Source organism: Equus przewalskii, unplaced genomic scaffold, assembly GCF_037783145.1.
Source record: "Equus przewalskii isolate Varuska unplaced genomic scaffold, EquPr2 ChrUn-13, whole genome shotgun sequence".
NCBI classification, from domain to species: Eukaryota; Metazoa; Chordata; class Mammalia; order Perissodactyla; family Equidae; genus Equus; species Equus przewalskii.
The window spans coordinates 10,669,067-10,692,031 of NW_027228750.1; the positions used below are offsets into that span (position 1 = coordinate 10,669,067).

A 22,965-nucleotide genomic window follows, 5' to 3' on the forward strand; every position below is an offset into this window, starting at 1 on the left:
ATTTTGAAGCAACTTGGAAATTCTAGTGAACTTTGTATAAAGCTATAAATTTGGTACCTCCGTCCAAGTCCCCCTGTCTGTGTTTCCTGTGTGGTTGTACTTCTGACTATTGAACTAGATTCACAAGATTGCTGAGATGCATGAACTGCAATGTATTATTTAGGATTCTTTGACTGCAGGCAAACAAACTAAGCCTGGCTAACTTAACACAATGAAAAAGAGAGAGAGGAGGTCTTTAGAGAGAGAGGGAGAGGGAGTAGAAAGAGAGAGAGGGAGAAAACTCCAACAATTTCCCGTTCTTCTGTCACTTTACTAAGTGTTTAGTTTTCAGGAAAGAGACTGGTCTAGCTCACCCCATGTACCCTTAGTGGGATTCCTTTCTTGACCATCCACCAAGACCGCATGCTATGGCGAATAGGACACATCCTAAAAGAGTCATTAGAAGAAGGCGAAGTGAATGCTGCCCAGGCAAAAACAACAAATGTCCACCAAAGGAAAGTAGAGGTACCTTGATAACCTTCAAATACATCCCTAGACATGACTGTGAAACCTTTTCTTAGCTTTAGTTTTTCATAACCTAGAGTTCAGCCTGGGTAGTAAAAATAAACAATTTTCTCTAAAATAAAAGTTGCTAATGAATTATGGTTTTAAGTCAAAATTTAATATTTGAATATTCAAAGATTGCTGGTTAAACTACACAGTGGCATCTATGAGTGTAGCAGAATAGGGACGTGTAAGAACCTGTGCACTCCAGTGCTGCACGCAGAGGCTTTTTGTATCCTGTTAATTCAGACAACTTTAAGATATTTGGACTGACATACTTAAGGTGGAGCCTCTACAGCTCTCATGAGTGCCCACGCACGTTCTTACTGTTTGCATTAGTAATTTTGCCTTGGGCAAGTATGGCCTTATGCTAAAAAATACTACTAGGTGACAGCCCTTCCTGAAATCTCTTCCAGGATCTTGGCCGTGGGCCTCTCCATCTCTGTTATCATGTGGTCTCCTATGTTCCCAAGTTATACAAAGGGCTTTCTAACAGTTTGGTTTGCTGAGCTTGCTTCCTCTGAGAAGTCAGGCAGAGCGGGGTCTGCAGTCCATTGGCTCCTCTCTGATGCCTGTGGAATCGTATTCGAACACAATTCCTTAGAAAAGGGAATTCATCATAAACTTCGAATTCTACTAAGAGCTCTCACTTGCAAGGTGTCAGAGGAATCTTGTTTTCTAAGGTGGTTTTACCTGTCAGGCATGGGCTTTGAGGACGGCCATAACAGACATGACTGTTATAGCACCAATGGCTGGTGTTTCCATTAGTTTCTCAGCCTACAACTACAGCTCCTAAAAGAGAGCAAGAAGGCTCTGGATTCCTCTGCAGACCTTTTACAGACTGGCCCTGTCTGTCTTCTGCCCCCAACTCCAACCATTAACTTCATGCAAGCCTTTGCCCTCACTTTATACACACGATATTTTGGCCCCTCCACAAAACTTCCTGGTGTCTCACTTTCTGGTGGACCCTTAGGCCTCTGTGTTTTTGTAGGTGCTGTTCTTATTCTTATAATGCCCATCCACCTCCTTGTCCCCCAAGTGAACATCTTATCTCCCCACCTCTTCACCCACTCTCGCCACCCCCCCGGGCAGCTGGTCACTCCCCACCTCTGTGCTTCTGTAGCAATCTGCATCTACCTCTACCCTGGCACTCCTTTGATTACAAACAAAGGAGTTTATATGTCTGTGTCTAGTGGGACTGTCTCCTCCACTAGACAATGAGTCTTGGCACATAGCAGATGCTCAGTAAATTTGAATAATCATAATGGGAAATAGTTCAGGCAAAATACAGTCAACAAAAATTCACAGAGGTCATAAAGGATCCAAGGTAATTGTCAGAACCTAAAACAACTGACAATAGTACTTCAACTAGAATATGTCTTGATTAAGAAGGGTTTGATGTTTCCTGTATTTTCTTTTCCTTTTGGTAATAGATTATATTTATTAAGAGCTCTCTTTTAGGAGCTGTAGTTGTAGGCTGAGAAATTAATGGAAACAGGCACCAGCCATTGGTGCTATAACAGTCATGTCTGTTATGGCTGAAATCACAATGTTCTATTGAAGAAAGCGAACAATATCTTGTGCTTACAATTTCACTGCTGAAGGTAATGCATCACTTTGTGGTTTACCGTTCTTCTCCATGGAAAGAGAGAGTGCCCCTAAAAACTTGTGGATGGAGATAGCTCATCACGTGAAAATGCAGATGGTTTTTATTTTAGAGTTAAATCTTGAGAACTTCTTGAAGTTTATTACAAAACCTTAGCTTCAGCTGGCAAAATTTTAGTATCCTGAAAGGGGGAAGAGAGAGAGCAAAGTTTAGGATCTAGCACAGCACAAAGGAATTCAGAGTCCTGTTTTTTATCTCTGATTCTAATATTTCTACATATAACCTTTTAGACATATATTTATTTTGTTGTCTTCATTTTAAAATATAATCATTTTAAAAGCACTGAACTATTCCATTAAAAAAATCACAGAATGACTATATTTGCAAAGTAAAAAAGCACTCATACTTTCTTTATTCAAATGCAGATTTTCACATAGATATTACCAAGAGTATCAGCTGGCATGTCTCTGTCCCTCATTAAATCAGATAATGTCCATTCAACATTCTCTGCATCTCACCATTTCATGGTCTGTGAGAGTCCAAAGATTTCTGTAGGATGTTTTAAAGTTCCAGAAAGCTTATTTCCTCTTGACCAATTCTGTCTAAGTCAGTCTAAGATAACCCTAAGTCAACTAGGTTCAAACTCTTTCATGGGTTTTCATTTCGGTACAAAAATTCCCATTTCCAACAAGTATTTCATGAGTAACAGAAGGTTTTGTTATTTATCGTCTAATCTTATTGGCTCTGCCCTTAGACTCTTAATCATTCTTCCCCTTTTAGTTCTTCTCCTCCCAAACTTTGGTCCTTCAGGGTCTTGGCTTCTACTTCAAACGGGCTTGTCACGAAATCTTCTCAAAAGGGTGGGCTTGCCTCACTACTGCCCTCAGATGCAGGCAGAAGAGGCCCCTGCCTTGGGACCTGTGCTGTAGAAGGCCCACCCCGGCCCTTCTGCAGCTGCACTCCACATCCCCACCCCCAACACACGGACATCAAGGGCAGGAAGTCACAGGGCCAGCGAGCATATCCACCTGGAATCTGCATCCTTTTCTGTTACACTGTGCTTCTGATCCTTAAGATTCCCAATTCACTGCCAAAACTCCCTCCAGCTTGCTTGCAAAGGCTTGCACGGGTCTCTTCCCCTCACCCCTCCTGTCTTCTCGAGGGCTGATGTGCTGCTGGAGTGCACACTCCCAGGCCTGATGGATGGCCAAGGGGCAGTGGTGTTAGGCAGAGTTGTAGACAGAACTGAGGTGTGCATATGAGTGCGGCCCCTTGATGTGGGGCAGAGCCAGAGATGCGAGGAGAAGAAGTGGACCATACGCTATGGGCCATGGACAGGGGCCAGGCTGGATCTCCTGGCACCTTCACGTGTTGTCAAGGAACTGCAAGATGTCTGAGAGTTCTTAATTCTAACCTGACTCACGGCTTGTCATGAGAGTACATTTATCAAGGCAGAAGTGTAGAACATATTTTATTCAACAGTTTGTTTGATTTATAACTATTATTTAGATATATGTATGTGGCTTCCATTTCTACTCTTGTCCCAGGCTGGTTTGCTTTACCTAAAAAGTATTTTCCTTCTAGTTGTTTAGGTAAAAACAATTTTTTTTCCATTTCACATGTGGGTTGACTTAAAGCAGGATACTCTTGGATCTAAGAGCAAGATGGAGTGGTTATAAATAACCAGGGTATCCTGATGCTGGTAAGCTAATTGTGTTTCTAAACAACTTATTGAGATCTTCACATATAAGATGTATCAAAAATAACAAGATACAACTATTGGTATCTATCATATTAAAGGAATCAAGAGAGTTTATAAAATAAATAATAAAAGTATATAAATATGAGAAAACTTTAATAGAGTGTCAAGTGAAAGAAAGGTTATAAAATAACATGTACAGTAAAATGGCAATTTTATTTTTAAAAATATATATCATAGGGGCTGGCCCGGTGGCACACGTTCCACTTTCGCCGGTTCAGATCCTGGGTGTGGACATGGCACCACTTGGAGAGCCATGCTGTGGCAGGCGTCCCACATATAAAGTAGAGGAAGATGGGCATTGATGTTAGCTCAGGGCCAGTCTTCCTCAGCAAAAAGAGGAGGATTGGCGGCAGATGTTAGCTCAGGGCTAGTTTTCCTCAAAAAAAAGAAAAAAAATCATAAAAAAATGGGAAGAATGCACACCAAAATGTTAAAAGTCTTTTGGAGATGTAATTCCCGGTTATTTTACATTTTATATACATTTTAACTGATCTGGATTGATTATGTAGTGCTTTTGTAAAATAAAATTATTATACAGGAGAAAAATATTTTAGAGTCACAGTGGTAAAAAGCATTGAGTTTCTTTTCACTATCAATTATATGACAATAAAATGGTTATATTTTGTTCTATGTTCCACTCAAAGAAAATCTTTTTTTTTTTAAAGATTGGCACCTGAGCTAATAACTGTTGCCAACCTTCTTTTAAATTTTTTTTATTCTTCTCTCCAATGTCCCCGATCACATAGTTGTAGATTCTAGTTGGCAGTGCCTCTGGTTGTGCTACGTGGGACGCCACCTCAGCATGGCCTGATGAGTGGTGCCATGTCTGCGCCCAGGATCCAAACTGGCAAAACCCTGGGCCTCCAAAGCAGAGCATACAAACTTAACCACTTGGCCACAGGGTCGGCCCCAGAAAATCTTTTAACAGGGTCAGATCTGTAGGGCCTGGGAGGTTTCTGTGGAGTTTATACAGTGTATTTTTAATTTAATTTCAATTTTAAGGAAGGTCAAAAGATCAAGTCAACACACACAGATGGAATAAAGGAAGCTTTTCATTTTATCTGGACCTCTGTATTGGGATGTGTGCATGCTTTTTTTTTTAAATATAAAGAAGTTAGTTGACTTGGATCAAATTTCACATCATAAAAGAGTATCAAGATTTCCATCATGTCTTATTTATTTTGTGGTCATTAAACAAAATCGTGGAACATTTTCAGATGGGCAATTTTCTGTAATTGTTGCACAGATTTTCCTGAAACTTGGGCAAAGGTTATAAAGATTTGATTTACTGAGAGAGTCCTGTAGTTCACAGACCCACTAGCCTTTGCATGAGTGATTATCATAAACAGATTGTTCATCAGCTTTCAATTTGTGCCTGTTAAGGGGATTAAAATGCTTAGATTTTAAATTTCTTGACTAAAATTATCTCTATCAACCCCTAATAGAATTCATGTGGTTTTATAAATTGGTGACATTTTCAGCCATTGTATTTTATTTGCTAAAGAATGTTCTACACCTTGAGTTTTTTATGAATATAAGTGATTTGGTTCCAAAAAGCATCTGAAAAGTTGTCAAGCCAGATGCTCTCCTGTTAGAGAGGTCCTCAACCTGGGTCACACATGGGAATGCCAATTAGTTAGTTAATTTATTAGTCTTGATCACTTAAAGAAAAAGACTTCCCAACTTCTTGAATTGTTGTAGTATTTAAAACTCTCAGTACTTTCTTTTGCAGCAGAAGCTCTTAGTGAATATTTTTTATATGCATATTACTGGGCAAGGCTGGAGGAGCTCGGAGGAGTGGTGGGCATAAGGCAGCAGGAGTTAGGAGAAATAGAGGTGCTATGTGTCATGGGCTGATCTTGGATTTTGGCATCTGACAGATCTGGGTTTGAATTCTGGTTCTGCTACTTACTGACTTGGTTGTGTGACAATGGGCAATTTATTTAATCATCATAAGCTTTAATAAAAAGCTTAATAAAAATCCACCTTCCAGAGTCGTGGTGAACGTAATGCATGTGAGTGCCTGGCCCATGGTGAGGTAAGCCTGGGAAGGGGAACAGAGTGAGAAATGGCACAAAAGCCGTCACGGGAAGGGAAAAGAAGGAAGAGGAAAGATGGTAGTTGAAAATGGACAGCAAGCAGTTCCCTGTGGGGTTTCAAAGACCTTTGAATTCTACAGACCTTTATTTAAATAACCTTTAACTTTTCTTTTTTGAGATGACTAGTCCTTGTTTTTTAGTCTCTCCTCGTAATCATCACTTTCCAACCCTTTAATCATCATTATGGCTTTCCTCTGTAGTTTCATACTTCTCTCGCTGGTTGTGGATACTGGGAGTTTGAACTGTACTCTGTGCCAATGGAGAGAGTAGAAGTAAGTGTGATGCCACTCTTGCTTTCCCCTTCTCCTTATAGCTAGTCTTATAACAAGGGAAAGAGCAGTAAGCAGCAGACAACAGTGTAAATATGTGTGCCTAAATATATGCTGCTGACCCAGCATGCTTCAGGGAGCTGGTGTGACAGTGACTGCAAACACTTTTAGAGCACCTACTATGTGCCAGGCACTGTTCCAGGTGCTTTACATATATCAACTTACTAACCTTACAGCAACTCAATCCAGTAAGTACTAATGTATCCCCATTCTAGAGACTGAAGCACAGAGAGGTTATCAAACATGTCCAAAGTCACAGAACTAGCAAGTGATGGACCCAGGAGTTGGACTTAGGCAGTCTGGCCTCAGCAAAGGCACTTGTAACCACTATGCTATGCTCCCTCCCACTAGTTGAAGGCAGCAGATCTTGAGCACTTGAATAAGGAATATGAAAAATATGTAGGAATTTATTTGGCAAGCTAGGCTTGGGAGTAGGAATGGAGTATTTTCAAGATGAGGAACCATGACATATAAAAGGTTGGAGGTGAGATGAGCCAGTGGTCTTTGCTGTATTGGAGAAGTGGAGAATAAGATTGGATTAATGAGTTGGAACCAAATTACTTCTCAAAATGTATCATATTATAGTTTCTTATGAAGAGTATCTGATAGGATAGACTATAGGGAACCCCTGAAGAGTTTGAGCTGGGAACTATGATGAGAAGTGGATACTATGGGGAAAATGAATTTAACGAGGTTACGGACCGTGCCCAAGAGGATAAGGTCTAAGTAAGATGAAAAACAAAACAAACAAAAAGCACTTGATGACAGCTTAGAGGAAAACAATATAGTTAAATCTTTCATGGTTTTGAGTCTGATGGACTGGGAGCGAGTGTGGGTGCCTCAGAATCAGAATTTTGAGTTGGAAGCGACTTTAGGAATAATCTAGTCCAGCTCACTTAATCAGTAGGTCAAAATCGTGATTAATCACTTAATCACTTAACCAAGGCCCAGGAGATTGTCCCAGGTCACAGGGGAAGATGTGGGGGAGTCAGGGCTGGAACCCTGGTTCTCTGCCTTTGTCTAGTGTGTTTCCAGGATATTGAGCTTCTCCAGATTGGCAGACATTTGCTAGAATTTACAACATAGCTTCAGTAAACGGACGCATGTGGATGGTCTGTGTGTGAGGCACATGAGGCATTCAGGACCACACTTTCTGCAATCATGACCAGCTATGTGACTGAAATGGGAAACTGAGAAGAAGAGCCATTCTGGGGGAAATTTACCAGATCACTTTTGATGGAAAGAGAGAAGTAGAGTGCAGAGGATGACTTGGCACTTACAATTTCTTTGACTACAGAAAAAGAATGTCAGCCACGTTAAAGTTTGTTCTCAGAAGTAAGCAGATTTGAATAAATACTGATTGAAACCAGTTTATTTTCAATGGGGAGCATGTTTTTTTCATTTCCAGAGATTCAGAACTTTAGATATTATGCATGTATTTTTATTAAGAATTCATATGGTAATTATTCACCTAGAAACTGTACAAAATTATTTTTTATTTAGAGAGTATGTTAATGAATGATTGTCTGTAATATCCCCATAATTCTGTATAACCCTCTGTTGAATTTCTGAAACATTTTATCTTCTGAGATAATTAGGTAGAGTCAGAGGATAGCAATGTGTAATCTTGGTTCCACAGGATTAATTTATTACTTTCCTTCTACACAGAAGCCTCAGGGTTTAAAACACTTTGCAATTGAATAGTTATTCCTTATTTAGTTGAAATTACAAGTTCTCTGTCTCAAATAAATCAAGATAAGGCAATCCATGTTGGCATAAAAGTTTTTTTCAGGGTGTGCTGGCGGGAATTTGGGCACTGGTTTTTCTTTATGAGAAAAAAACCTTTTTATCTCATACTGTGAACTTCGTACATTCTAACATGAAAACATGTTCTTGAGGGGAGTCCAACTATTGAAAAGCCATGAGAGCTACAAAATTGACAGTGTGTTTTAAAATGTATTACTTTTCTTTTCTTGACCATTGAGGAAAACTCTCCTTTCTACCGTGAAATTAAATCTATCATTTGATCCCTTCCTCTTGTAGTTGATAACATCTCTCTCTTGTTAAAAGCAGTTTTTAATAGCATAGGAATTGTTTCCTCATCATACAAACTTTTTTCAAGATAAGAGAAAAACAAAACAGAAAATGAAATAAAATAGTAACAATTGCCATATAAATTTTAATAAAAGATTTAAGCTTCTGAACCTTCTCAAAAATGAGAAAAAGAACAAAGCTTCAAATCTGGAACAGCACTTATTTTCAGTATTAAACCTAACGTCTGTGAACAATCCTTTTCCCCTGGGAGCCTCAGTGAAGCCAACCATTTACTTCTCACGGGTGAGTCTTGAAAGGAAACGATGTTCCTTTTGAAACAATTCGAGAATTATTTGACTTGGATTTTAGTCTTATTCTCTTTGCAGCATAAAATAATATGGGTTTTTTTTTTCAGAAACATTTTTCAGGATTGATTTAATTCACCATTTGTTAATTAGAAAGATTCTTTATAATTTTATAATTGATGTTGGTTAGAAGAAAAGAAAAGAAAAGTAAAGATGTCTAGATAGCTTAAGCAGGGCAGCTTCTCTAAATGAGTGGTGAAAATATTAGCTCATACATGATATAGGAAAAAAACAGAAATGCTTTTTCCTAAAAGGGTATGATTCAAAAAATGTACCCTCACTAAAGTGAAACACTCTCTTAAACTATTAGCAGGCCTGGGGACATCTCCCTTTAAGTACTGTACTTTTCTTGAAAAAATTAATTTTCCTGGATAAGCAGAATCCAGTTGCTTAAAAGTCACAGTATTTGTTTGGTTTTTTAAAAGAGCCTATACAATGGTTTGCTCTAGCTTTTAGTATACGGCTGAGAAACTGTGAGATGGCCCCGGAGAGCGCTGCCAAAACAGAGCCGAGTTCTCTGAATCTATCACCCCATCCTTCTTGAAATTCTCTCCTATCCTGATTTCTGAGCTACAGTACAACTTGTATATTAGAGGAAAGAAAGAGGTAAAGTGTTTTCTGTGCTGCCTGCAGTCAGAAACTTTGATTTTAAATTCTCCTCTATGGGCTCCGAATTTGAGAAGGGTTTAGAGAGAGGTGGAGATGGGTACAGAGAGAGGGAAGACTGTTTCTTGGCAGCGGGTGTCCCTCTTCCTGCTAGCACTCTCCTAAGGCCTGAGAGAGTAAGACTACTTGTTCCAGCAGGTGACAGCATGAGAACAACCACAGGGGTTCTGCGGACTTGAGAATGAGGAGGGGGTAATAGCAACAAGGGGCCAGGGGGTAATTGGTGTCATCAGTATTGACAGAAAGAGAGGCTGCTGAGGGGACTGGGGGTGTGATGCCACTGCCCTGTGGAATTTAACTACATGCAGGTGCCTTAGAAATCAGAAGGCCTGATGCTGTACTTAGCAGATAGAGGAGAAAGCACAGCTTTGAGTTCAAATGTGAAATCCGAGTTCAAATATGCACATAGCCAAAAGGCAACAGCAGGGATAGCGAATGCAATTTATGCAGTTAAGAATAGCATGCTTTATTTTGGATGTGTACTTTCACCAATCATTAGTCATTGAGCAAGGTCAGAGGGAGACTGTAAACTCCAAGAAGACAAAGATTTTTGTCTGTCTTATTTACTAGCGAATCTTTAGCATTAGAAAAAATGGGTGATCAATAAATATTTGTTTAGTAAATGAGTTAATTGTCATAAACCAATTTGGAATCCTAGAAGGGGAACAAATGGAGCCAGACAAGGACAATAAACCCTAGAGTAGAACTGAGATCTGACTCCAGCCACCTCTAGTGTAGATCTCCTAATCCCCAGGGAGAAGGGATTACAGTTCAACAAGACTACACCTGTATAAATGAATATTGTATGACACATGTATAGTTTGCCATTGAGTTGCTTCGATTATTTTTTTACTAATTTCTTTTATCCTTTACAGTCCAAATTTAAAAGGACATTTTCAATACTCCGTAAGTCAGATATTGAATCAGGGTTGGCCCTAACTGATTACCTGGAAGTCACTACAGAAGCGATATGGCAGGGGTTTCTACCCATTTAGCACCAGTCAGGGGCAGTTGTATAAAGGGCATCCTCACAAGGGCTAATGTTGAAATGGTGTTCTGGGGAGCACTGCCCTGGATTTGAGTAACATACAGAGACAGCCTCATTGAGCTGTCTTGACCTCCGTTGACCATTTTTTCTCTGACTCGTGGTCTCCTCTCACTCCTTCACCGTGAGCAGCCCCCTGAAGCTCAATTATTAGTTTCCAATGAGTCTTTCTCATGATCATGTATCTATCACTGTTTCAACTATTCCTTCTGCTGATGACTCTCAACCTTAGCATCCTCACCCTAATTCTCATGCAAACACTAATCTCTCATGTTCTGCTGTTTCAGTAAAACTCATTTTGGTATTCTTCAATTCTACTAACTACCCAGTTACAAAACTTCAGAGTCATTTTTAACTCATCCCTCTCTGTTGTCCCCACCAAGTCCAGCTGTTTCTATATAACGCTCCCCAGCCATCTCTCACTGCAGCAACTTCTTAACTGGTCATCCAGCCTCCTGAATCTGTCTTTTCCAGACATACTGTGGCCAGTTTTCTTCCTGAATTCCCACTTTTGCCATATTTTTCCCTATTCAGAAATCCTCAGTGTAGTTTCTTGTTATCATCGCTTTATCTTGCCTTTGAGAACTTCCATCATCTGCCCCCCGCCCCCTACTTCCTACCCCAAACAATCCAATATTGCTTCCTGATATGATCCCTCTGGTCCAGCCAGTCTGCTTTTTATTTCCTAGTCCTCCAAAATTAGTTTGTTTCTTCCGAATGCTGTGTTTTGGCTCATGTTCTTCATCAGTTGGAAAGTCCTTCCTTGCTAACGGTTCAAGTCAAGTCTTACCTCTTCTATAAAGACTTTTAAGATGGTTTCATTCTTCTTTGATCTTCCACTTTCTGACACATTAATGTGCTTACTCTCCACAGCATTCTTTTTGGTCCTTGCTCACAGGCCATTTTGAAATATGATTTAACTGTTACATATGTCTATTTCATCTTCCCCATTATACACATTTTAAAAACAATGATATGTATTTATTTCTTTATATATATTTTAGTCCTCAGTCTGGTGCTTTATGAATATAATGGAACTCAATAAACATTTATGGACTTGATGAATACAGCTGTGGTTTAATAGAAAGCAAACCCTACTTGGAGTTACATATTTTGGATTTTCTTCTTGGCTCTGCTGCTCCCCAGATAAATGACAATGAGAAAGTTACAAAATCCCACTGGTTCTCGAATTTTATTATTTCAAAGAATTACCTGGATGTTTCATTCAATGGACACAGAAATTACAGAATCATAGGGCCAAGTCTGAACAATTGAAAAGACCTTTGGTTGATAACTGTTGAAACCAGGTGATGGGTACATGGGCATTTAGTAACTATTCTTTCTACTTCTATAGAGGTTTGAAAATTTTGTAATAAAAGGTAATCATTATCATCATCATCATCATCATCATCCTGGAGCAGTACTGAAAAATACAGAAATTCTGATTTAATAGATTCCTAGATATCCCCCATAAATTCTGATTTAGTGGTTTGAGGAAAGGTTCAGGAATCTTTTTTTGTAATGGTCATACTGTTAGAAACATCACTCTACCTCTCTGAACCTTTTTCCTAACCTGTAAAATTGTGACACAATGTCAACTTGACAGGCCTACTGTAAGTGAGATATGATATGTAAAAGCATGTAGCTTAGTTCCTGGCTCATAATGTGAAGTCCAATATACATTTAAAATAACAGAATCCTGGACCCTTCAGGAACCACCCCTGCTCTCATAAATTGCCAATGACCATTTATAACCCTGAAGATGAATTTAGACAACCAAGGCCAAGAATGAAAAAGAATAAAAGAAGTGAAAGAAGGTGATGAAGAGTGGTACCCACATGTCCTCTTTTTCATGCTCTGCTAAGTGATTTGACCCCTTCTCAAAATGAACTGAAACCATGTTTAATTTAAAGAGCTCAGAGAGATAACAAATTGCCAATATCCAGGGTATTTCATGGATGGTCTCACTAGACTGGCGACTAAGCTAATTTTCAACAGCTGGAAGAGTTTCTCTCGCACAAATCACGTATAGTTCAGACATTACAGAGAAAACCCACTCTGAAAAACTAACTATAGCTTCTACAAGTGAAGTATGATTTAGGCTTATTGAAAAAGAATTCTGAGAGTTAAACATATTTTTTGTTTTGTCACATTTTTATTTACTTATAGTAATTGCTTATTAATAACTAAATAGATAGCATCTAACACCACAATTGCACTAGATACTTTATCTTCTTTAGCACTTTTGGAATGATTTTGCTTTTAAATTGGATCGACCATACCATTTCTGAGTTGTATTTGTCTCCTTTCTCCAGCCACCATTACTCCCTACACCCAGACTTCACTCCTTCTAGGCTGCTGCTTATACTCTTCTCCAAACTTTCAGGGAACACTGTTCCAATAAGGTAAAATCTAGGTAACACAAGGTTAAATATGAACAAGAATGCTGGAAATAATGAAAACTTTTTGTAGATTAAGACTAGAGGTAGCATTGTCTATAGCAACAAGTCTGAGACCACTCATTCATTTGTTCATTCATTCAATAAATATTTAATGAGCTCTTGGGAATTTCCAGATGAATTAGACACTGTATTTCCTTAAGGATTCCTCTTAAGACCAATAACAATAATTGTAAGACGAAGTAGAAATGACACCGGTGGGGATGGGAGGGTGGTGGTGGTGGTAGTAGGGCAAGGATGAGGTTGTCAATCATTATCAGGGAAGGCCTTGTGGGAGGCTAACATGGACAGAGGGAGATACTGCAGCCTTGATGAACCCTCCCACCCACACATCATATACATTGGCTACATATCTGGCTTAGGTTTTAGAGTCACATTTAGTGGCCTTGGAATATAGCAAGGCTTCAAAACTGATGTAGGAACTGAGTCCACTGGCAACACTTATTTAACAGCTGCTCTCATTTGCCACAGTGTGTAAGTAGAATGAGTGCCAATTTAGTTTTTAATCCTGCTGCAAATGGACCATTGCTTAGCTCATTTCTGAAAGATCCTTTGAAAAGTGGAATTCAAGGCTTGGATTTTCTCCAGTTTATCTGCAGAGTATGAGAATATTGTGGAGAACTTTTGGGTAGAAAATTTGGAGGAAAGACAGATCAGAAATAGACAATAGCTTTAAACCCATACCTCCTTTGGATCAGTTTCTGCACGCAGCAGAATATTACCTATATCTTTACATGCAGATAAGTGGAAAAGGTAGTCATAGCTGACTTAAAAAATAATTAGATGATTATTTAAAAGATATATGAATCTTTTCTTCACTGATACTAGTTTCTGGCTCTTTAGAGATAAGCAATACTTTTTAATCTATAATGAAACTGTTGCCACCTTCACACGCACTCCCCAGACATTATTAAAGAACAGTTGAGCTTTTAATCTCTGAATGTGAGAGATGTAATGAGCGTGAGTAAAGCAGTTGTTAGGCAGATATCTGCCATAAAATGTCCAAACTGGATGTAGCAGCGAAGCAAAGACCTTTCTGTTCATCCTCATTCCAGTGCAGACATCTACTGGCTTTAGGTCAGCAGCATCTGTCTCCTTTACACTTCTACTAAAAATTAAGCTGATAGCTTCGATAGACATGTGGGGCCACAGTTAGCCACCATCCACACGCAGACCACAGCAGGTGGCCATAAAGAAAAATTTCAGCCAGCGACCACATCTTCCCAGGCACTTTCAAATAAGAGACAGATTAAAATGAAAGGCACTGATAGCCAGCAGCAAAATCGCATTCACTTTGATTCAAGTAACTCAATTCCCCATCAGTGTGATGGAGATAGGCTGGGAGACCACGGCCTTGTCCTACTATTGATCACCAGCGGCCAGAGCAGCCCGTCTCCCATTGTGTCCTGAGAAAACTGAACCACCTGGCACAGACGGAGGGAAGCTTGGGAGATCAGTGCTGATACCTGGAAGGTGGGGGGTTTCAAAGTGAACTACCTAGAATAGTGAGGATTTTCAACATTTTGGAGTTTTTAATTGAAGCAACTGTTTTTGCTTCATCAGACTGCATCAGCGTTAAACTCTTTGAGCCTGGAGGCACCCCAGAAGTTATGCCTGGTCCCTGGCACTTGGAGAGATTAAGTAGATGGAGGGAAAGGGTCATGAATGGTGGAGATATCAGGATTCTAGAAGACAACAGACTTCATTTAGCTGCTGCTCTTTTACGCCTGTGGCGGACCTCAAGGAAAAGGTATTCTGTGATCTGCCTATCTAGCAATCATTCCAGCTTGGTGCCTATTCATAAATTTTACTCTAGTATCAACCGCCATAAACAGTTAACAGTAAATGTAAACACATCACCGCACAGACAGATCCTGGGTCTTTGTACATCTTTCATACCATCTTTTTGCAGTGTTAACTAAATTTTCACAGAGATTTACTGTAGAACCGTGTTTTACTTGTACTCTGTAAATCCACATAAAATTTAGGGGAGTATTTTTGCACTTGGAATGTGCTGAATATTTGTTAAATGAGGTAGGTAAATCAGATGTGATATAGTGGCAGGGTTGTTTTTTTTGGTAAGGGACAATTTATTTCCCATGTTTTTGAAATGATTATTCTTTCTATGTTGTACTGACATTAAAACATATAAAAAATAATTATCCTATTTTCTTCAGGTCTATCAATGCATCCTATTCTCTCTTTAAAATCATCTGAATTATTATTGTTCTCTCAAAGCGATCCTTGTGGACTTACCTCTTTGTTTCTGACACCCTAATGCTATCTTCTGATCTAAACAGCCCTGAATTTTAGTTTCTGAGAAATGTCAGCGAGGGGCGAAAACTGAGCTAGCAGAATACATGAGTTATTCCTAAATCTAGGAAATTTCTGTAAGAACAACTTAAGAGTTGTAGCCAGCAACAAACCAAACAGCTTGAAACAGAAATAGTGATTGTGTTTTCATTCTGATCAGATACAGCGTTCTTTAAGTGTTGCCTGGGAGTCTCCCTTTTGTGTTTGTGCAATAAAAACCAGTTTATGATTTTACAGGTAACCTAATGCTAAGATTGCAAAATTGAGCATCTTCAGCCTGAAAAAATACATAAATGTGAGAATGTCTGCCTGTATGTGCACATGTGTGAGATGAATGAGGCACATTAGCCTTCCATTTTGGTGCTTTTTAGCATTCTCATGTCAGTTCCTAGAAAAGCTGATTAACCTTTTTATTAAATCACTCGGCTTGTCATAATGAGTCTAATGATCAAAAAAGACACCCACAGGTTTTCGAAAGCACAGCATTTCAAAACCTAATGTCAGTTTGAAACAACACAACAAAATAAAACATCAGAAGTTACATCAGAAGAGAATAAATAGAAAGTGTTAAACAATTTTTAAAACATTTTAAAAATGGAATATTTTAAGAAAAAAAAGAATTAAACAATGTTACTTTACCAAACAGATTTTGATTATTTTCCTGATATTTGAATAGCAATGGGGGGAATTTCATTTATGTAAATATTGGAACTGTACTTTATTAATGAGTTTGCACAGGTGTGGAGCATTTAGTTGGCTGTGCATATAAAGCCATCTTATTGGAGTCTGCTCTTGGGCATCTCTCCATAGCTTAAATCTCCAGGGAGGCAGAACAGCATCATGGTGAAATGTGTGCATCTTGGCATCAGGATGATTGAACTCCAGTGCTGGTTCTGCCACTTACTGGCTGCTTGAATTTAGGAAATGTAGTTGAGCTTTCTTAGCCTTGGTTTCCTCATCTACTATGTGAGGTAAATAATAGTACCTGCCTCAGAGAGAATCAAAGAAAGCAATGCATAGAAAGCACATAGTTCAATAGCTAGATGTCAGTGCTCATAATAAGAACTCATAAATAGTAGACGGTGGTGTCATTATCTGATCTCAGGCATAAGGTATGAATTTAACTAAATATGTTGGCTTTTTCTAATTGTGTGATAATGGCTTTCAATTGTTAAAGAAAACAAACAGAAATCAAGGAAATGTTTTTTCTTCTTCTTCTTTTTTGAATGAGGATGGCATAGGGGTTTTTTCTTGTACTCCTGTACTGTCTCCATATGGGCAAAGCCAATTGGTCCTGGAGTATTGCTTTATTTTCCCAAGGACATTGTTGGTGCAGGAATTGTTGTTGGTGGCAGGAGAAAATCTGGGTGACATGCGGAATTGGTTAGTGGAACTTCAGCCTTACTGCTCTGCTCTCTCAGCAATATTATCATCATATGGTTTACATCCTTTTCATCTCATTTATCCATCCACCTATCCATCCACCCAACCATTCATCCATCCATACATCCATCCCCTGCTAGGTGCTAGGCATTGGAGATATGGCATGAATTAAATACAGTCCCTGTTCCCAAGGAGCTCACAGGAGGGACAGGGTGGGGGTGCAGGGAAGTTGTGGTGTCAGACACTTAAAGAGATAATTATTCTACAAAGAATTTAGTATAATAATTGCTATATGCATAGGATTCCGTGGAAACAGGCGCCAAGGACTTCCCACAAAAGTTTCCTTACATTGAATTTTAATATTCGCCATTGCAGTATGAAGAGCTCTCTCTTTGACAATTTGTTTATATCAACATGCAAATGAAATTGAAGTGTTCCACAAATTAGATTAAGTCTTCGTTGCTCACAGGAATATATAGCTATTTATCTTTTGCCTGTAAATCCAATCTCCTCAGTTGTCTTTCAAACACAACATGTACATATATCACTGCTAATGTTGGACAGCGGACTAATGTCTAACTAGGGCTTGAGCGCTGTAGCATGTTTAATGAGGACTAGAGTCTGAGAAGACCCAGCTGAGGCGCGATTAACTTGGTGAATTAAACCTTTGGAGCCTCATGTGTGTGTGTGTGTGTGTGTGTGTGTGTGTGTGTGTATCTACATTAGATGAAGGGGGAACACTTGTATTTTCATTTATGTGGACATCAGTTAGCTAATTAGTATTTTATTAGTCCATCGCTTGTAACACAAAGACTCAGAGTCATGTTCTTATGCTCCTTTTCAAGCTGCTTCTTTGGAAGCTATTTGTGTCATAAACTATCCCAGCAAATTTCTTTTGTTCGATGCTAAGTGACATTTTGAATAAGGGCCATTATTGTCATTGTTATTATTATTATTATCATCAGGACTTCAACATGTCAGAAGAGAAAATAAAATCCTGTGATCCTAACAAGATCCTGCTCAGTTGGACCTAAAAATCTTTAAATTCACACTGATTTGAGCACATTTCTTGAAAGAATGATTATAATAGAAATCCCACTCTCCTCCCCCCATCCTATCTTCACAATGGTTTTCTATTTATTTTTAAAACAGTATCAAATTACTAGAAACTTAAAGCCTGCATCCCAATGTTTATATGAAATCAAACAACATTTGATTATAGTTGAAGAAAATTAATAGACAGCCTGGATTTCAGTTTGCAGTCTATAATATTTGTTTTTGCATTTTTAATTTCTTCATAAACTGATTTATCTTCAATATGCTAAATATCATCAATGTATTTGTTTTGTGACAAAATAAGAAAGCAATAAAATAAAGAATAAGGAATAAATCTGGGTTTCTGAATTTCTTGGTGGTAGACAGATCTTAGCACTTTTGTAAACTTAAGAGTTGAAAGAATAAGAAGAAAAAAATTGATAAGGATTGAGTAACAACACAGATTGCAGCAAGCAATGAAGTTACGTGGCTCTCGCCTCCTTTCCTTCACAGGCTTTGGTACCTTAGGACTGATGCATAACCTAGTGAATTCTCTAATCCTTACTTTTCTGATTATGTGTAATTTTGAACATGGAAAGAGACCTAGTATGTGATATGGATCACCTATTGTCTTTCCTGCAGCTCAGGATGCCACCTATCCCATTTCCTACTTTTATCCTGTGTGTGTAGGGCTGAGGCAAAGAGCCAAACCACAGAGTGATGCAAGAGAGAAACAGAGGGTCGCCTGTTATGCTGGAGGGCCCAGAGAGGCTAACGAAACACACAGGAAGGAGCAGACCTTCCGTTCATGTGGCTCTGATACCTGGTACAAGTAACACTATTGAACGCTTTCTGATCTTTTCACTACCAGGAAGAGAGAGCAGAGAGAGTAAAAAGGGGCAACACAGGTCATTCGTTCATTCATTTACTCACTAAATCAACTAATATTTATTGAGTGCTTATGGTATGCCAAGCACAAAAGTTAGTTCTGGGAATTTGAAGATGAGTAACTTACTATCCCTGCCTTCAAGGTGTTTCAGTCTAGCAAGGAGAAAGACATTTAAACCAGTAATTAAACTCACTAAGGTAATTATTATAATGGGGATCAACTCTGGACAGAAACAGCACAGATGTGGAGGCCAATCCAACTGACCCTCCTTCTGAGCTTCGTAAGCAGGAGCGAGGGGCTTAATGCCTTTGATCTTGTTTCTTCATCTACGAGGCAGAGGGAGGACATCCTCGAACCTGCAGATAACGTATGTAAACTGCCCGTGGAGGGCTTGGCATTCAGTAAATGGTAGAGCGTGGATGTGCCTCAGGTGCTAATGCAGGCATCCAGGGTAGTGGGACCATTGAGTCCTGAGCTCCACGTCACATGCACAAGAACGGCCTTTGCTGGAACACTGGCGCCCAGGACTAGCAAGGAGTTGTCGTTGACAGAATTTAGTCCCTACCTCCCAACACGTCATTGCCATTAGGTAGTACAATTTTAAAAGAAAAGGACTCTGGCTGACAGCTCAAAGAAGCCCATGGCCATTTTTGTTGTCGTCCCAATTTCTGACACTTTAATGTCTTCCACATGACTCACCTTTTGCCACTCAGCTCCTTGTTCACTTGAAGAGCCCTCCACTGCCACTAGCCTCCTCCTCTTCTAGGCTTTCCATATATTTTCTTCTTGCCTTTCTCTCCACTCTCTGGTTTCCTATATTTGAGAAGCAGTATGTTTTGAAGTCATATTACATATGTAATAATATATAATATAAAGCACTTATTTGGTCATTGCTGCCCTTTTGTGAACTAAATGCTATTGGTTAATGTTTATTGAACTCTTACTAAGAGTTAGGCACCATACATTTTAATGCATTACATCATGCTTCTCAGTCTTTAATGTAAATATAATGGGGATCTTGTTAAACTGTAGGTTCTGATTCATTCGGTTTGGGGTAGGGCCCAAGAGTCTGCATTTCTAACAAGCTCCTGGGGGATGGTGCTGGTCCACAGACTGCATTTTGAACAACAAGGCATTGTATCATTCGATCCTGGTGGCAACACTATGAGGTAAATATTATTTTTCTCATTTTACATATGTGGAAACTGAAGGTTAGAGGAATTTGATAATTTTCCCAAGGTCATGTTGATAGAAACTAGCAGAGCTTAGACTCTAAACCCAGGTCTGCCTCCTGGTGTAGTGTATATTATCTGGTTTTTGGAAACAAACCACAATACTCAGGGTGATCTGATGTTCCCTGAAACAGAATTTACATTTTTAGTCAACTATTTTTCTTTTTTGTGAAATTTCTTTTCCAATTTAATTTCTCTTTATGCAGGACCTCTTATTACCTGGTGACTCAGATGTATTGGATTTTGTTTCTAAAGATGATATGTAAAGTTTAGTAGGATTTACTTGCCAAAATTGTAGTTCATGAAACATTGTGCTGTTGATGCAATCTAGACTGAACACAGGAGGAAACTGCTGGGGAAGGATGCATGGGAGGGAAGGAAATCCTCAGGCTGATTTATTTTTTCACGCCCAGCGTACACAGTGTGCTACGCCTGTCACAGGCTGGTGGAAAAGGACACAGTCCCTGTCCTTAACAGATCAGATACACTTTTGAAAATAACATGTTGACCTTATAAAATTAATTTGGTTCATAATAGAAAATGAGCTACAGAAATGTAAAAAATAAAAATTATCTAAAATCCCAACTGGATTTCATATTTTATTTTTAAATTGTAAAAGAATACTTCTCGAAAGGGTGACCCAGGATCATATTTACACAGAACAGCAAGAGTTCAATGTGGTAATATCTTGCCATAAATAATTTAAACACTATTCTTGGCTTTGAGGGGCAGTGGGAGTAAAAGATCAGAGTTAAGAGTCTCCAAAAGATTTCAGCAACGCTAATGCGCTGCTTCAGCCGGCGCAAGAGTTCTGGAGGCATGTTCCAAGTTTCACCAAGAGTCCCAATGCTTACCCCGACCCACTCAGCTGAATCCTTATGCTAATTGCCCTCAAACCTGGTCCCGGGTCACCGACGCATGCGCAGTCTGGCCGCCGGGGCTCCGTGGGCGTTTCACAGGCCTATTTCTCTCCCGCAGGTTTTTGTGCGGTCAGCAAAAGGCTCGGGACTGCGGCGATGAGCAGTTCCGAGCCCGGGAGGGGAGAGGGGAACCACCTCTAAGCGAAAACCATCTCTAAGTGAAAACCACCTCGCGTCGAAATAGGCTCGAGGGTTGGGGGCGGGTCTCCACACACAGGCTTTTAAGGTGCCCAAACATCCTTATGAGCAACTAACTTGGAGGAACAGAAATTATCTGTAGGAAGAGAATTTAGGAGATGGAACGGGAAGGGATGGGGGGGGGGGGGTGAGAATCTCAAACTTTCAGCGTTGCGTTCTCAAGATGCTCTGTGCCCTTTTTCACTTCTCTGGGTAGTCCGGGGGCCCCAGTGAATCCTTCGTTCCTCTCAGACCCTTTCAGAAATTGCACTTGCCGGTTACGGGTCCCAGTAGGAACCTCAGTGTATTACCGTGTTCAGCCACACTCTCCCCAAACCGGGAAGTCGTCCCGAGAGAAACTCTCCGGATGCCCGGAGTTGTGTAAACTCCGCCAACCTGAGGGCTCGTGGTGGGCGGGGGCGCTGGGATCCCCTGCCCGCCCCTCTGCCCCCGCCCGGGCCACCGACCCCAGGCCGGGGCGGCGCGCGCTCTCCCACCCGCGCCTCTGGGGACTCGCAGACGGCAGCGCGAGCGGCCGGCGTGCTGGGCATGCTCAGTCGCCGGGCGCCGGGCTCGTGAGTCGGAAGCCTGTGCGCGACCGCCGCCGCCGCTGAGCCGGCCGGGGCGCACGGAGAGCGCGCGCGACTCGCTGCCGCGGCGGCCGGGCGCCGGAGCACCCGGGCCGGGAGCCGACCCGAGCCCCGCGCTGGGCCCCCGACGCGCCGGCCGCGGCGCCTGCTGCCTCGCACCCTCGCAGGGAAGGGGCCGGCCGCGGCGGGCGGCGGCGGCGGCATCCTCTCCGCCTGCCCCGGGCCGGCGGCGTCCGGGAGCCGTCGGGCATGGAGCCGTGGAAGCAGTGCGCGCAGTGGCTCATCCACTGCAAGGTGCTGCCCGCCAACCACCGGGTGACCTGGGACTCGGCGCAGGTGTTCGACCTGGCGCAGACCCTCCGCGATGGAGTCCTGCTCTGCCAGCTGCTTAACAACCTGCGGGCGCACTCCATCAACCTGAAGGAGATCAACCTGAGGCCGCAGATGTCCCAGGTAAGGAGGCCGGCGCGGGCGCTCCGCCTCCAGCCGGCATCTCCCATTAATCATCCGGCTAATTTCTTTGTGTAAATGCAAACATCTAGGTGCGCTCAGCTTGCCCTGCCTTCCAGCCTTGTGCCTTGGGGACCACGGCTTTTCATACCTTGGCTTGAAATGGTTTAGCTCTTTAGCTGATTGCTGTAGCCCTGCGTCCGGAGATGGTATGAGGATTTCGTAAAGGCTTTCTGTGAGGCGGGAAAAAATAAGCTGTCTTAGGGTGCCCTTCACCTACTTTTGAGTACGCGCGCGCGCGTGTGTGTGTGTGTGTGTAGGGCAACAAAAGGAATTTGATCCAGCTCTTTTATAATAACAATGGAGAGGGATGAAACGAGATGACGGGGTAATTTTGCCTTTAGTCTGTTTTTCTGCTTTTCGTTTCGTCCCCGTGTTTTCTTGAAAGAGGAACCATGACATAAATGAGGACTCTAGGAAGTGGAGGGCGTTCCGGTACCGTTATCTGTACAGGAATGACACTGGTCAAAGGAGGAAAAGGGAGCGTGGCACAGCGGCTGCCCCCGAAAGCCCCCTGAGCTTGCGGCCAGCTGGCAAGCTGGATGGTTGTGTTTATAGCTCCTCTTAAGCCATGTGAGAGGGAGCGAGTCCAGCCTCTCTCAGCAGCGACAGGAAACGAGAAGTTTCGCTCGAGATTCCGCTTTCCTTCATTCAGTGCTTGCTCAGGTGGCGTGGTGCAAGTTTGGCTCCTGTGGCTGGAGCCTTGCCTGGAGGTGCCTTTATGAGCGGTGAAAACAACAACAAAAAGCCACTCTGGAAGGTTGTGTTCCCCCTGGAGTCAACTCAACAGTCACAACTCAGTGGACTAGGAGTTTCTTGGTCCTGTCAGAAAGTTTTCGTGCAGAAAGATGTTGAACACTATTCAGCACATCTATTTTCTCTTTCACAGTGTAAAAAACCACTTTCCACTTTAAAGGCAGAGGAAAGAGTCCCCTCCATGACACATTTTAGCACTAAGCCTGGAATGATACAGAATCTGAGCTACTTGGCAATCAGAGCAGTGTCTTT

General features: G+C 41.1%; 1 protein-coding gene and 1 long non-coding RNA gene across 3 annotated transcripts in view; one reads left to right on the forward strand and one right to left on the reverse strand.

Annotated features, from left to right (window-relative positions):
• Positions 1-641: 641 nt before the first annotated feature.
• LOC139081641 (uncharacterized) lies at positions 642-22,199 on the reverse strand. The gene is made up of 3 exons (XR_011536795.1): positions 22,049-22,199; positions 19,228-19,341; positions 642-2,330 (listed from the first exon to the last, which is right to left on the reverse strand). It is a non-coding gene; the product is annotated as an uncharacterized lncRNA (long non-coding RNA).
• Positions 21,424-22,965, forward strand: part of VAV3 (vav guanine nucleotide exchange factor 3) — a 352,547-nt gene continuing 351,005 nt past the window's right edge. For both annotated transcript variants that reach the window (XM_070608037.1, XM_008518842.2), the window contains exon 1: positions 21,424-21,900. In XM_070608037.1, coding sequence (XP_070464138.1) covers positions 21,697-21,900 — 204 coding nt within the window. In that variant the 5' untranslated portion in view covers positions 21,424-21,696. The remainder of the gene's footprint in view (positions 21,901-22,965) is intronic.